The sequence below is a fragment of the Hippopotamus amphibius genome, chromosome 8, assembly GCF_030028045.1.
Source record: "Hippopotamus amphibius kiboko isolate mHipAmp2 chromosome 8, mHipAmp2.hap2, whole genome shotgun sequence".
In the NCBI taxonomy this organism is placed as follows: Eukaryota; Metazoa; Chordata; class Mammalia; order Artiodactyla; family Hippopotamidae; genus Hippopotamus; species Hippopotamus amphibius.
In genome coordinates, this window is record NC_080193.1 from 10,895,352 (window position 1) to 10,910,127 (window position 14,776).

Here is a 14,776-nt window from a genome sequence, read left to right on the forward strand (position 1 = left end):
CCCTTGGGTCTGGGTGCCTAGGGGGAGGCAGTTCTGGCTGACCCACCCTCTGTGCACAGGCTCTTGCTGATGAGAATGAGTTTGTGCGTGATACCGCCCTGCGTGCGGGCCAGCGGGTCATCTCCATGTATGCTGAGACGGCCATCACCCTGCTGCTGCCCCAGCTGGAGCAAGGCCTCTTTGACGACCTCTGGAGAATAAGGTGATAACTCAGGCAGGAGACCCAGTGGCCATAGTTTTGTGTTTGGGGAACTAATTGAGAAATGAGAAGCAGAGTGTTGCCAAGAACTCTTTAATTTTTTCAGATTCTCACTTTTAACCATTTTGTAACTCTTCAGTTTCCTATAGCAGTGTCTTTAATTCTGATTTGCTTCTAAAAAGTTCTTTCTATTCAGTCCTTCAGTTTGTATCAACATTTTAAATGTGAATGCTTTTTAATCTGGAAATTCTGTTTCTAGGATTTTATTCCAAGGACATATTTAGTCAAGTGCTTAAAGATTTATTTAGAAGGATATTTGTTGCAGTATTGTTTATCATTTGAAAAACTGAAGGTAGGTTTAAAAAAGTCATAGCACATCCACACGGTGAACTTTGATTCAGCCATCACAAAGAATGGTCTAAGGACCACGTCAGCTAACACAGACGACCAGTTGTTGATGGAATGGTGTGGGCCGTGGCCCAGTGCATGTGGTGCACACCCACTTTGCACATGGTGTGTGGGAGGGTGACGGGTGCAAGGGTGTCACCGGAGTGTCAGAGTGGTTTCCTGGGTGCTGGGAGTCTGGGTGATTGTTTACACTCTCTTTTTTTTTTTGTATTGTTTGAATTTTCAGTTTGAATGTGACTATTTTTACGATCATTAAAAACAATAAATAATTTAATTTGAGGAGAAACAAAGTTTATCCTCCTAGGCCTCTCCTTACGTCTCCAGTTCTGATGATCCGCATTCCTGGTTTCCTGTTAATACTTCCCTCTGTGCTCTCTTTCTCTCTTTTAAAATGACTTCTATTATAAAAATTTTTGTATCTGATTTTAAAAAATGTTCTTTTTCATTATTTACAGTAATGTCTATTAGTAGAAAACTTGGAACATATGGGGGAGACTGTAAAAAAATGAGTATTGTCTGTAACCTCTCCTGTTTTAAGAGAACCACCATGAGTGTTTTGGGTACATTTCCTTCTAGTCTGTTCTCTGTCCGGTTCTTGGTTGTGCACTGCGACTTCCTCTTGTGACTGCGTGACTCTGTTCTTGGCCTTCTCCTCAGGTTCAGCTCTGTTCAGCTCCTTGGGGATCTGCTGTTCCACATCTCAGGAGTCACTGGGAAGATGACCACAGAGACCGCCTCCGAAGACGATAACTTCGGAACTGCCCAGTCCAACAAGGTGCGCGCCTTGGGTTGATTTTCCTCCCTCTGCTGATGGTAGGGAGACTCCCTGGCACGCACACTGCGGGGGGCTTCACCACCTCGTGTTTTCTGCTTCCTTCCGCTGCTGCAGGCAATCATCACTGCCCTGGGGGTAGATCGGCGGAACCGGGTGTTGGCAGGCCTGTACATGGGCCGCTCTGACACCCAGCTGGTTGTGCGGCAAGCATCCCTGCATGTTTGGAAGATTGTGGTCTCCAATACCCCCCGCACCTTGCGTGAGATCTTGCCCACCCTCTTTGGGCTCCTGTTGGGTTTCCTCGCCAGCACGTGTGCAGATAAGAGAACGGTAAGTTTCCTGGGCCTTGCTTCTGCCAGGCAGTCTCTCATGTCTCTGATGTCTGCAGAGAATGGGAGAGCACCTAGGGTCCCCTGTCTAACACGGGAATTTTTATTTATTTACTTAGTTATTCAACAAATATTTATTAAGCATCTACTATGTGCTAAGCAGGGGCCTAACACTTGGGAATATAGTGGAGAAGAAAGGCAGCCTTGTGGAGCTACAGTCTGGTACAGGAGATGGATATTAATCAAGTCATCACACAAACAGATGGAAAGATGGAAAGTGCAACTGTGGCAAGTGCTACGTGGCACTGCCAATGCGTGTAACAGGCCAGCCAGCTGCGGGGTCAGGGAAGGCTCAGAAGACATGATGCTTGGAGATGAATGATGAGCGAGCATTAATGGGTGAGGAGGTGATAAAAGACTGTTCTGGACCAAGGAACTAGTGCTTGAGATATGAGGACGGGATATACACAAGCCCTGAGCTGGGCAGGAGCACAGCCAGCAGCAGGGGCTGAGGGAAGGCCCGTGTGGCTGGAGGAGGGGCCCGCCAGGGCCGATGATCACGTCTGCCAGTCCTCTTTGGCCCACTCCCAGCCCCCTTTCCTGGCAGGCATTTTGCCTGTTTGGCTCTGAAGAAGGGTTTGCACGAGGCCTCAGAGAAGATGGGTTTTTTTTCCTTAAAATGTTTATTCCAAATTCAGCTCCCCTTTCCTGGGCAAGAGTACAAGGACTAAGTGACTTCTAGGCCGCAGTTTCCAATCCAGGGAAATCGGCCCTTGACTGGGCAGCACGTGATGAGTTTCTTGGTCATTTGTAAGGTGCCGGCTCTTGCTTTAGGTTGTGTAGGTGTTCGTGACGCAGAGAGATAATTTTATTTTGTGATGTTTTGCAAGCATCCTGGGGGCTCTTCAGGGGTAAGAGCATTTGGGAAGGTTGCGTCTGGCTCGGATAAAGTCTGGGAGGTCCCAGGGCCCTTATTCTGGAGTTGTCCACAGGGTGCCCTGGGGTTTGCAGGGAGTCGACATCCTGACTTGAGCTCTGCTGACAGATTGCAGCAAGGACTCTGGGAGATCTCGTCCGGAAGTTAGGGGAGAAAATCCTACCTGAGATCATCCCCATCCTTGAGGAAGGCCTGAGGTCTCCAAAGAGTGATGAGAGGCAGGGCGTGTGCATCGGGCTGAGCGAGATCATGAAGTCCACCAGCCGGGACGCTGTGAGTATCTCCTCAGGGCCCTGCAGGCCCTGCACCTGACTCAGAGGGCCTGGGACGTTACAGGAGAGGCTGCACCACTAGCGACACTTCACCCTCAGGGACACTCGAACCTTGCTCCAGAAGGCATTGCTGGCAGCGGGATGCTGGCGGGGCTGAGGTGCACTGGAATTTCCCTCTCAGTTTTCCCATCAGTTTTACAAGCTAAGACCTAAGCATTTTAGAGGCCTGGAGTAGCATTTGGAGATTGGAGACAGTCTTTCCCTCACCACTCCTGAGGTAGCTCTAGAGTAATCCTTATGTGTCACTATATCAGTTCCATTAACACGTGTAGTGCACTTGGTGGGGAAAGGAGGTGTGCGTGGTGAGTGGTGGAGGGCGGCAGGGAGCAGGAGGGAGCGGAGCAGACGAGAGTGAGTACCCGGTGGGTGGATGCGCATTGTCTCCAACAATGAGACTGTTTCCATAGTAGCTACATTCAGGGGAGTGGAGTCTTTTTCACTGATCCTGCTTTTCTAAGGTAATTGATCCACACATTCTTGGTGAGTAGGTTGAAAGTAGGCATAGAGCTGTCATTTGGGATGAAAGCAGCAAAACGATGAATGGATGGCTGGTCAGAAATTCGAGCACGTAGCCAATCGCTCAGCCTGAACAGCCTCGTCTGATTTACAAGATCCTTCTCCTCCTGTGTGTATCAGTATATGTATTATATTTGGGGTTTTATATTTGCATTTTCTGAAGAATAAAGGTAAATTCTGTCACCAAATAGAGCTGTGATTCATTAAATAGTAACTGTCCCAGAGACTGAGGCCTTGCCGGTGGCAAGGCCACCATATTCATATTCGGTCCTTAGATTCATAGAGGGCGTTGCTCCTGTGGAATTGGTTACAGAGGGAACAGAGCTGTCACTGGCCCCGCTACAGACCCAAAGACTTTGTAAGGGAGCAAGTATTTGAGCTGAGACTTGAAGAAGGACTTGAAGTTTCCCAAGAGGGTGAGCAAAGGAAGGAGTCTAGAGAGTGGAGCCCACGTCACTGGGGCCTCACTGTGGAAGGAGTTTGGAGTTCCTGTCGGAGACCAGAGTATCTGGAGAACTGGCTGAAAAAAATCAGGCTGTTATTAAGTCTGGGTGAAGGCTCCTCGGGTAGATTACACATCCTCTCTGGTTTTTCATACTTGCACATTTCTACAGAAACCAGCTAAGTTTAGAAGAAAAGTCAAGCCCAGGGAGCAGCAATAGCCGGCCTGGGCCAGAGGTCCTCACTACTCCCCTGCTAATTTCTGCTCCCTGTGCCACGTTGGGTTCAATGCCTGCGTGCCGTTGCAGGTGCTGTATTTCTCTGAGTCCCTCGTGCCCACAGCTAGGAAGGCTTTGTGTGACCCGCTGGAGGAGGTCAGAGAGGCAGCAGCCAAGACCTTCGAGCAGCTGCATTCCACCATCGGCCACCAGGCTCTGGAGGACATTCTTCCATTTTTACTGAAGCAGCTGGTGAGTGGCTCTGCCCTGCACCTACCAGTTGGGCTTTTACCATCTCTGTAGAGGCAACATGCAGGGGGCTGATTCTGCCAAGGCAGCCACAGTGTGGGCCCCAGAGGAGTAGGTGCATAGGATGGGATTTGGCTCTGTGCTTCTCCTTTGACAGTCAGTCCGTGTGGGTACAGAGGGAAGAGGGGAGGAGAGTGGAGAAGGAAGTTGGTGCCTGCTGGTCCAGACAGCGGAGGCGGGAATGAGAGCCAGCTCCTGAGTGTTGCCCCCAATCCCCCTCTGCAGGATGACGAGGAGGTGTCAGAATTTGCCTTGGACGGTCTCAAGCAAGTGATGGCCATCAAGAGCCGTGTGGTGCTGCCCTACCTCGTGCCCAAGGTAAGTCCCAACACGTGGCGACCCCCTCTGGCCCAGAAGCCACAGCCACATCACCATTCCTGGGCCTGCGTGAAGACCAGCTCTGAACTCTGATGCTGGGGGAGGCAGCTGACTCTAGCAGCGGGCTGGGATCTCCCAGAGCCTAGTGCGGCACCCAGCACGGGCAGACCCGTCGAGCTGACGCTCATCCTTCTGCAGCTGACGACCCCACCTGTCAACACCCGGGTGCTGGCTTTCCTTTCGTCTGTGGCAGGCGACGCCCTGACCCGTCATCTTGGCGTGATCCTCCCGGCGGTCATGTTGGCCCTGAAAGAGAAGCTGGGGACTCCAGACGAGCAGCTGGTGAGTGTCACAGTCACTCCTGCAGCTCTCTAAGCCTGTCCCGTCCTGTCCCGTCTTGTCCGGGGAGCCATGCTCAGCCCAGGTGTCGCCTGTGGTTTCAGGAGATGGCCAACTGTCAGGCTGTGATCCTCTCGGTAGAGGATGACACTGGGCACCGGATCATCATCGAGGATCTGTTGGAAGCCACCCGCAGCCCTGAGGTGGGCATGAGGCAGGCTGCTGCCATCATCCTCAACATCTACTGCTCCCGCTCAAAGGCAGACTACACGAGCCACCTGCGGAGCCTGGTCTCGGGCCTGATTCGCCTCTTCAACGACTCCAGCCCTGTGGTTCTGGAGGAGAGCTGGGATGCCCTGAATGCCATCACCAAGGTCAGGGGCTGCTGACCCCACAGCCAGCTTCTGATTGTAGACAATTCCGGGCACTTATAAGACTTGACTCTTGGGCTTCCTAGGTGGCGCAGTGGTTAAGAATCCGCCTGCCAGTGCAGAGGTCACGGGTTCAATCCCAGCTCCAGGAAGATCCCACATGCCGCGGAGCAACTAAGCCCGTGTGCCACAAGAAAAAAAAAAAAAAAGACTTGACTCTTAAGGCCTCCCATGTACCTATCAGCCAGCTTCAGCATCTGTCAACTCGTGGCCAGTCTCATCTGTGCTCCCAGCCACACCTTCCCTCCTGCTATATTATTTTGAAGTAGTCTTGAGAGGGCTTTACTCAGAACTCTGACATCCTCTCTGCTTTTTCCCGGCTTCCCACAGAAGCTGGATGCTGGCAACCAGCTGGCGCTGATTGAGGAACTGCACAAAGAAATCCGGCTCATAGGGAACGAGAGCAAAGGCGGGCACGTGCCGGGGTTCTGCCTCCCAAAGAAGGTGAGCCAGGGCCCCGTGCAGGGTGCGGCGGGTGTGCGGCCTTCCTTCGATTTCCTCTTGGGTCCCCGGTGGTGGGGCCAGTGGAGCAGCCGTGTGTTAATCTGGCTTAATGCTCGAGGTGCCGTTCTGCACCTTCACAGACAGCGTGTTTCTTCCCCATGGTGGCCCCTTGGGGACAGGGTTCATCACCTTCTGTTTAAGTGGTGGAGGCCACCTCAGATAGAGCGAGTGACAGCAGTGCAGGTACCTTGTGTGGTAGCCTGCTGGAACTCTGCTCTTCCTTCACTGTCAGGTCAAGACTGTTCCCCAGCCGGCACCCTGTCAGGCTGCGACCCTGGCAGCCTGAATCAGTCTCTCATGGAGTTGAGGAGAGGTTGGCTAACAGGAGCTCCTTGCTTTGGGTGGGAGACACCTGGGCCCAGAACCTTTGAGATTTGACTCTCAGGTGTGGTTCTCTTGTCAGGGAGTAACCTCCATCCTTCCAGTGTTGCGGGAGGGTGTCCTGACTGGCAGCCCGGAACAGAAAGAGGAAGCAGCCAAAGCTTTAGGCCTGGTGATCCGCCTGACCTCAGCAGACGCCCTGCGGCCCTCCGTGGTCAGCATCACTGGCCCTCTGATTCGCATCCTGGGGGACCGGTTCAGCTGGAACGTGAAGGCAGCTCTGCTCGAAACACTCAGCCTCTTGCTGGCCAAGGTGAGTGACTGACGAGTTTGCTCGGTCCATTCGGATCTTAGAGAACGGATCTGTGTGCAGGAGACTGGCATGCGGTGTCCTGTGGAGGCGGGGTGACAGCTTATCATGGGGAATCGGCAGAGCAGAGGGAGTTAAGACCTTGGACTCTAGACTGACTACACATGGTTAATTCCAGGCCCACCACTTGGTAGCCGTATGGTCGGCATGACCTCGGAAAGTCATGCAGCCTCTGAGCCTGTTTCCTCACCTGTGTTTTGAGAGTACTAACACTGCGTGCCCCTCAGAGGGCTGGGTGACACGGGGCTCGGGTGCAACAGCAATGGCACGAGGCCTGGCACCTTCTAAGCACTCAACGTAGCAGTGCGTGTTAACTGCTGCTGTTTAGAAGTGGTTCAAAGGGCAGAATCCAGGGCCACGCAAATACAATTAAAACCTTGTTCAAAACTGTCTCCCTTCTTTATGACCACCTCATAAAGGGAGATGAATCTGAGGAGAGAATGAGAAGGAAGTCCAAGAGCAACTGCAATAAAGTTCAGTTTTTGCCCAAAGTGTCAGAAGCAAAGATGGAACACATTAACTGTTTCTGATGTTTTACAGGGTAATAATTAAGCCCTTTAGATTTAAAAAAGTATAAACAGCCAGGATTGGTGGTTATTAAAAAAATAAATTCTCACTTGAAGTTTGGAAACAAAAGCAAGCTTAAGATTTGTAGCTTTTTCCTTTTGGGAGAGAAGTGTGGGGAGCAGCTGCCCAGCTAGGAAACGGAGTCGTGGGCCTCAGCCTCGTTCTGTGGGAAGTGGAGTCTTCTTTTTTCTTTTAAATTAAGCATCATCTTTACGTTCTGTGCTGCTCTTCTCTGTGGGTTTTGTGTGTGTGTTTAAACTTTGCATACAAGTGGAGCCCTTCCCTCCTGAATTTGTCCTTCAGGCCACAGGCCAGATGCCCCCCGTGGGCAGGTGGTTCCCACCACGGGTCTGCCAGCTCCACTCTGTGCACTGCCTCCCAGCAGCCTGCAGGCCCTCGGCCCCAGGATGTCCAGACCTCAATCGGCATTGAACCTCCAAACGGCTACTTTGATTTTTCCCACTTAGCAATAAGTAGATCTTTCAACTTGGACCCATCTCTGTTTTGTCGCAGATGTGCCTGTTTTTCTGTGTGTGGTCAGGGGTTAGACTGGATTGTTAATGAGGGGTGCACGTGTGTACAGGGATGACCTTCTGAGGCTCTTTGTTTCATAAGGTGGTTCTGAAGGCTAAACGTCAAATGCTAAGTAGATGGTACCTGCCCTTACACACCTGGTCCATTTCCCTGTCTTCCCACTAAAATGCTCCTCCACAGTACTGACGACGTCTGCCGGCCCGCTCTAGCGTCCTCGGAGACAAGGGTTTCAAGTCACTTGTCCACGTGGACAGGGCTCACGGAGCCAGGTCGGTGGCTCCCTCGGTGGTGGTGGGGTGGGTGTGGGTGCCATCCGCCGCCGCCTCCTGTCCTGGTGCAGCGCAGGGTGCCGAAGATGAAGAGCAGGCGGAGCATCACCGCTCTGTGCTGGGTGCCCCTGTCTTATCGGGACATCGACTCCGGCCTGTGTGCGGGGGCCGGTGCCTGTAGTGTGCCGTGTCCCTGGACTCCACCTCAGCTGTACTCTTGGGTGTGGGTCTTTCAAACAGGTTGGGATTGCCCTGAAGCCCTTCCTGCCCCAGCTGCAGACCACTTTCACCAAAGCCCTGCAGGACGCTAACCGGGGTGTGCGCCTGAAGGCTGCTGATGCGCTGGGGAAGCTCATCTCCATCCACATCAAGGTGGATCCTCTCTTCACAGAGCTGCTGAACGGAATCCGGGTCATGGAGGACCCAGGTGTCAGGTGAGGCACCGGTGGGGAAGAGCTGTGGCTGTGGCGAGGCCGGGCAGCTGCTGAAGCGCCCGGGCCCTGCCTGTGCAGCGGGAGCAGTGGTGAAGGAGAGCCGGGCTTGAAGTTGGGTGCGTTGGTTCTGTAGGGACACCATGCTGCAGGCCCTGAGGTTTGTGATTCAGGGGGCAGGGGCCAAAGTGGACGTGGCCATCCGGAAGAACATCGTCTCGCTCCTGCTGAGCATGCTGGGACACGACGAGGTACAGCGGCAGGTGGACACGGGGCTGGTGGGCTTGGCTGGTTTCCCTTCTCTTCCTTTGGATGGCGTCTCTGGTTTGTGTTAGAAGAACTTGGCCAGTAGTGATAGTCACTCCGGACGTTCGTGTCACGCTGTGGTTTAGCACATCTCCGGTAGTGAGGGAGACAAGGCACGTCGTATTGATGTTGATGACGTGTTGTATAGATAAGGAGAGTGAGGTTTTTAAAGTCCTAGGTCTCTCATTCATTTGTTCTCTAGTCTTAAATAAGTCACTTTCCCTCTCTGCCCCTCATTTCCCCAGTTGTGAAGTGAAGAGTTTCATTTACTGGTTCAGGAAACATTTGCTGAGCCGAAGAGCCTAGCCCAGGGGTGAATGAGCCATGGGCAGAGCCCTCAGGAAGCAGTGTCTGGTGTCTGTCCAGGTTGGGAGGGCTTAGCACTGTTTGAGAGGGTGAGACTCGCTTGGGGCCGCACCCAAGCGAGTGGTAGAATCAAAACCAGGACCTGAGCCCTGGGACTCTCGGTTCTGTCCCAATGCTGCTACTGTAGCCCTTCCTGACCCCTTCTAGAAGCATTTATGAAGTACCCATTGGCTGCCCAGTGCTGTGGCGAGCCCAGTAGGGGTTGAGTTTCTGATAAGAATTTTCTCCTTGCCCTTTGACAGACAGCCCTCTGCTGTGTGGCCAGATTTACATTTGTGGATTACATTTGTGGATCTCTGGAGAGAGGCCTCTGGGGTCACGTGGTGCCACACCTTGTCATCTGCCCACACATGGGGCTGGTTATTACGGCTCTCCAGCTGAGGCCCCAGACTTCCCTGGGGTACAGATGGGAGACTACCTTCTTTTGGTCACAGTCTGTCAGGGTTTTTATAGGGCCATGCACAGTGCAAGCAAAAGTTAGTATGTAAACCAATTTGCATTTCACCACAGTGAAGCTTAAAATAGATTCCGTTGGAGGGAGTGGGTGTCACGTCAGAGAGAGCCAGCTTTAGCCTTGCTTGGCACCTGGGCAGGGAGCTCAGAGGCCCAACCGCTGGCCAACTACCCTCCCCATCAGAACTTCTGCTGGATTGAAGGTGGCAATCCAAGGTGCCAGCCCGGCTGATGCCTCCCCATGGGCCCGTGAGGCCCTGGTTGGTTGTTTGGTTTGTTTTGGGGGAGCCATGCCAAGTTGGCACTTCCTGACACTTCAGCACATAACCTAGAATCCACCGCGCAGTGTCCCATAGTTAGCTGGCAGAGAGAAGCAAAGAGCCGCTTCATGTATGTGGCTTTGGTTTTGACACAAAACACTCGGCCTTTACCTATTGCCTTGGGTTGATTAGAGCTTCAGTTTGACTTCCCAGGACAAACCCGAGTAATGCGGGGGCAGCAGGGAGTCTCTCTGAACACAGGCGGACACAGGAGAGGTTCGGGGGTGGGGGTGGGGCGGCGATGGAGCGCCGAGTGGTCCTCTAGCCGCCTCCCCTGGGGACTGTGGGCAGGTACTCGCACCCTTCCCGCCTCACGGGGCTGTTGATAGTAGCTGAGATAATACATGTGAAGCGTTCAGGCGAGTATGAGGAAAGGTGCTATGTAAATACGGTCATTATTGCTGCTATGATGATGATTACCATATGCACACACGCTGGAGTTTTCTATAATTAAGTTAAGTGCTGGGCGTGTAATTTTTAACTCGGCACCGAGCGGCAGCTGCAGTGAGTGGCAGTCCCGCTCTGGCGGTGGGAGCGCGAGTGCCTGGAGGCAGGACTGGACGTGGTGTCCGCCTTCCTTCTGCCCTGGTTCCCGCGGAGCCTGTGTGGGCTCACACCCCTGTTCACTGCCTTCTCCGCTCCGTCAGGACAACACTCGCGTCTCCTCGGCCGGGTGCCTGGGGGAACTGTGTGCCTTTCTGACGGAAGAGGAGCTCAGCACCATTCTTCAGCAGTACTTGCTGGGTAGGCCTCTTGCATCCATGGAGGGGGGCTTCTCTTTCGGGGCCTCTCTGTCTCCCCTTCCCCTCAGAGGGTCTTCTGGCAGTTGGACCACGCTCTCCTTGGAAATTCAGCTGTTAAAACAAAATGGAGTTTCCAGGGATCCTGTAGCCCTGAGTGTCTCTGCTCCAAGAACACAGCCACAGTCTGGAGCAGTTTTTGAGGGACGACTGCTAGACGTCCACTGGGGCAGGGAGGCCCGTGTGCGGCGTGGCCTGGGGTTTTCATTGGCTCTGAGCTGGCACACGAGTCACTGGTGGGGGAGGTGGGCTTCGTGGGTGGTGGGCCGTGCTGTGAGGTGCAGGTTGACCCCGGTGTGTCCTTCCACCCAGCAGACGTGTCCGGCATTGACTGGATGGTTTGGCACGGGCGTAGCCTGGCTCTTTCCGTGGCTGTGAGTGTGGCTCCCAGCAGACTCTGTGCAGGCAAATACAGCAGTGACGTCCAGGACATGATCCTCAGCAATGCCACGGCAGACAGGGTGAGGCTTTGGGGCAGCCAGACCAGGTGGTCAGAGAATTTTACCTTTGCTGGTAACTTACGGTGCCCTTGGCCCAGTACTTGATCTCTCTGGGCCCCGGTTTCATCATCTAAACAGTGAGGAGTTCGGGTTGGAGCATCTAGAGGTCCCTTCTAGGTCAGAAAGTCTCTGATTCCTGATCTGGGAACTGGTGACTCAGGCTTCATTCATGCCCCACAGCCAGGGCAGACCCTCTCCATGAGAGCTGGTGGGGGGACTGGTGGTGAAGAGCCAGAGTCCCCCGAAATTCCTGGGGAAGGGATGGTGCCTGGCCCTGCTGCCCTGAGGAGAGAGCTAGAGGCCACCCCGTCTAGCCCGCTCCTCTCTCCACAGATCCCCATCGCTGTGAGCGGGGTCCGGGGCATGGGCTTCCTGATGAAGCATCACATCCAGACAGGAGGAGGACAGTTGCCAGCCAAACTCTCCAGCCTATTCATTAAGGTGAGCAGGGCAGCCTGGCTTGTGAGAAGGACCTGTGACCAAAGAACACTGGGTGTGTCCCCTGTGTTCTAGGAGCTCTCCATGGATAGCCTGCGGGAGGTCTCTGAGCCCGTAGGGCTGGAATGCAAAGTGGTCAAGTGTGAATTTTTCTCTGAAACAGTGCCCGACTTTTTTTTTTTTCCTTTTGCCCAACTTTTCGTCAGAATCTCAAATAGACCTGTGACCCCAAATCAAGTTGAGCACCTCTATTTTAGGCATTTTTTCTAGGCACCCCAATGCCACAAACTTTGGGATAGGCCTGGGTTCAAATTTTAATAAACCTTCTCTCCCCTGCCTCCCTTCAGCAGGCATGACACTTACTAGTGTGGGTATTGTGGTGCCTGTAAGACCCAGTTAGGAAAGCAGGGGAGCCTGACAGTGGGGCCCCCAGTACCTGTGTAATAAACTTGCTTCTCAAACGGTGTGCACACAAAACAGAGCCAGAATCTGCATTTTAAGAGATGGGGCAAAGCCTGAACGCCGCCTTGGTAAGCAGCTCCCAGGCAGTGTCACTGCTGAGACCCCGCCTTGGTAAGCAGCTCCCAGGCAGTGTCACTGCTGCTGGTGTGCTCACCTCGCTCTGACAGTGAGGCCCCCAAGGCTGGCTCCCCCACCACGCAGACGCCCGGAGTGGAGAGTTCACAGGGCCCCGAGCAGACGGGGCCTGCGTGACGGCGTCACCCTGCGTGAGCTGTTATCAGCCTCTCTTACTGGGGACCCGCTGTGTGCCCGGCCAGGCTAAACCCCGAAGGTGCAGCGGTGAACGGGGCAGACAAGATCTCTGCAGGGAGAGGTACACAGAAAGCTGGGGGAGGGCCCTAGTTTAGGTGGGGCTGTCGGGGAGACCTCTGAAGGCTGACATTTAAGCTGAGCCCTGAAGGATGAGAAGGAAACGACCAAGCGAGGATCTGGGGCAAGCACGTCCCAGGCAGTGGGACCAGCCAGTGCAGAGGTCTGAGGCAGGAAGCAGCGTGGTGTGTTTGAGGAAGCTGAAAGCCCGTGGGCTGAAAGTGGTGTCCGGAGGAGAGAGTAGCACTAGCTGCGGGGGAGGAGATGGGCTCTGAATCACAGCCAGTTACCCTTCCACAGTGGGGCAGCATCAGAGCAGAGCAGTGCGGTCAGCTTCCATGATGGAGGGCCTGTCAGGGCAGAGTCTGGGCTGCTTTGAGAAACAGACTGGATGTGTCTGGCTGAAAGCCTGCGCCTCTCTTCGTAGTGTCTGCAGAACCCATCCAGTGACATCAGGCTGGTGGCTGAGAAGATGATCTGGTGGGCAAACAAGGACCCGCTGCCTGCCCTGGACCCCCAGGCTATCAAGCCCATCCTGAAGGCTCTTCTTGACAACACCAAGGATAAAAACACTGTCGTCAGGGCCTACAGCGACCAGGCGATCGTCAACCTCCTCAAGATGAGGCAGGGAGAAGAGGTGTTTCAGGTGGGAGCCTGGGACTGGCGTCTCCTGGGGCGTCTGTGGGCGCTCACCTTTGCAGGCCTTCTGCATGACAGTGTTTGAGCATCACTGTTCTCTGCCACCCCGTCCATATGCATGAGTGTTGATGGGCAGATTGTGATCAGGTGACAGGTCTGGTGCCTAAAAACACATTCCTCTACTCCTGAGGTGTTCAGACTTCTTTCAGCAACAGAGCCACGTCTTCAAATAAAATCTCACGTGGCACCCAGACCTATAACAGATCCCACAGGGCTGCCCATTGAAGCCCAGAGTCCTGTCACTCAGTCCCCTCCCTGCTGAGCGGCCTTGAAGGCACTGAATACTGCCTCACCATGTGAAAGGCGTGATGAGTGGTTGTCTTAGCTTTCCCTGGCTACGTCTGATTCCCTTATTTTGCCAGATTCCACCTCAGTGGTTCTAGTCGTGGGTTAACATTCATTTTTATCTTTGATTGGAGAAATCTGAAGCCATATATTCGTCTCCTCATTTCCATCTCCCCACCCCCCGCAGTCCCTCTGCAAGATCCTGGATGTGGCCAGCTTGGAGGTGCTGAATGAATGCAACCGAAGGTCCCTAAAGAAGCTGGCCAGCCAGGCCGACTCCACGGAGCAGGTGGACGACACCATCCTGACCTGACAGACCTGGGCCTGTCCACTGGGCTCTGCATCAGCATTTCAGCTCCACCTCTTTGTTCAGTGTTTTCATTTTTGAAAATACGTTTGTTCTGATGGGGAGCTTAGGAGATGGCGTTCCCAGAAAGTATTTTAATGTATCAACAGACCATAGCCAAAGCCTTAAATCAAACCCACACACAACTGAAAATTGCCTCCTTCATCTCTCACCCTTTTCTTTGGAGACGAGAAGAAAAAGCACATGGGCGAGCCTCACCCAGCGGTAGCCAAGAGCTGCTCGTCCGCTCTGCATGGCTAGGTCTGGAACAAGGAGGCTCAGACTTCTGCTTCCTGGTCTCCTATGCTTGAGCTCTGGTTCCAGGGCCAGTGCTGCCAACCTTTGCCTAGATCCTGAGGGGGGCACAGAACTGTGGAGGTCTGCCCCATGTGGTGTGTCTTGGCATGGCTTTTCAGCATTGTGTGGCCCAACTGGATCTGACCCATCAGGTGACAATGACACACGCATAGCCCTAGCAGTTCGCAAGTCGGGAGAGGGGTATAGGTTTAAATGCAGGTGGTTTGAAGGAGGGATGTTTAATAAAGGCTTTGATTTAATCTTGATAAGCGGATTTTTAAAAATCTCCAAATATCCACTAAACACGAAGCTTCCTGCATCAGGAACAAGGCAAGGCCTGCAGCTGTTTTCATAAGCACAGGCAGCAGTCTGATTTCTGGGCGTTTCTCTCCTGCTCTTGGAAGTCTTGTAGATTATCTTCTCTGTCCTGAGGTCGGGTCTCAAGAGGGGTGCAGCCAAGCCTGGGATCTCACCTGGTGTGGAGATTACAGGGGTTGAATTAGCCACCTCCCTGCTCTGTCCTGACTCAGAAAGGTAGGGAGCTTCTGGGAGTTGAGTTTTAAAGAGAAACTCTTCCCCTCTGTGGA

At 53.5% G+C, this 14,776-nt stretch overlaps 1 protein-coding gene across 1 annotated transcript in view; it reads left to right on the forward strand.

Annotated features, from left to right (window-relative positions):
- The window catches only part of GCN1 (GCN1 activator of EIF2AK4), a 54,827-nt gene extending 40,372 nt beyond the window's left edge, over positions 1-14,455 (forward strand). The window contains exons 42-58 of the mRNA XM_057745107.1: positions 60-202; positions 1,265-1,382; positions 1,497-1,712; positions 2,757-2,921; positions 4,246-4,407; positions 4,690-4,782; positions 4,981-5,124; positions 5,226-5,495; positions 5,883-5,996; positions 6,460-6,690; positions 8,358-8,551; positions 8,685-8,799; positions 10,641-10,737; positions 11,106-11,254; positions 11,627-11,734; positions 12,990-13,208; positions 13,734-14,455. Coding sequence (XP_057601090.1) covers positions 60-202; positions 1,265-1,382; positions 1,497-1,712; positions 2,757-2,921; positions 4,246-4,407; positions 4,690-4,782; positions 4,981-5,124; positions 5,226-5,495; positions 5,883-5,996; positions 6,460-6,690; positions 8,358-8,551; positions 8,685-8,799; positions 10,641-10,737; positions 11,106-11,254; positions 11,627-11,734; positions 12,990-13,208; positions 13,734-13,859 — 2,664 coding nt within the window. The 3' untranslated portion in view covers positions 13,860-14,455. The remainder of the gene's footprint in view (positions 1-59; positions 203-1,264; positions 1,383-1,496; positions 1,713-2,756; positions 2,922-4,245; positions 4,408-4,689; positions 4,783-4,980; positions 5,125-5,225; positions 5,496-5,882; positions 5,997-6,459; positions 6,691-8,357; positions 8,552-8,684; positions 8,800-10,640; positions 10,738-11,105; positions 11,255-11,626; positions 11,735-12,989; positions 13,209-13,733) is intronic.
- The last annotated feature ends 321 nt before the right edge of the window (positions 14,456-14,776 follow it).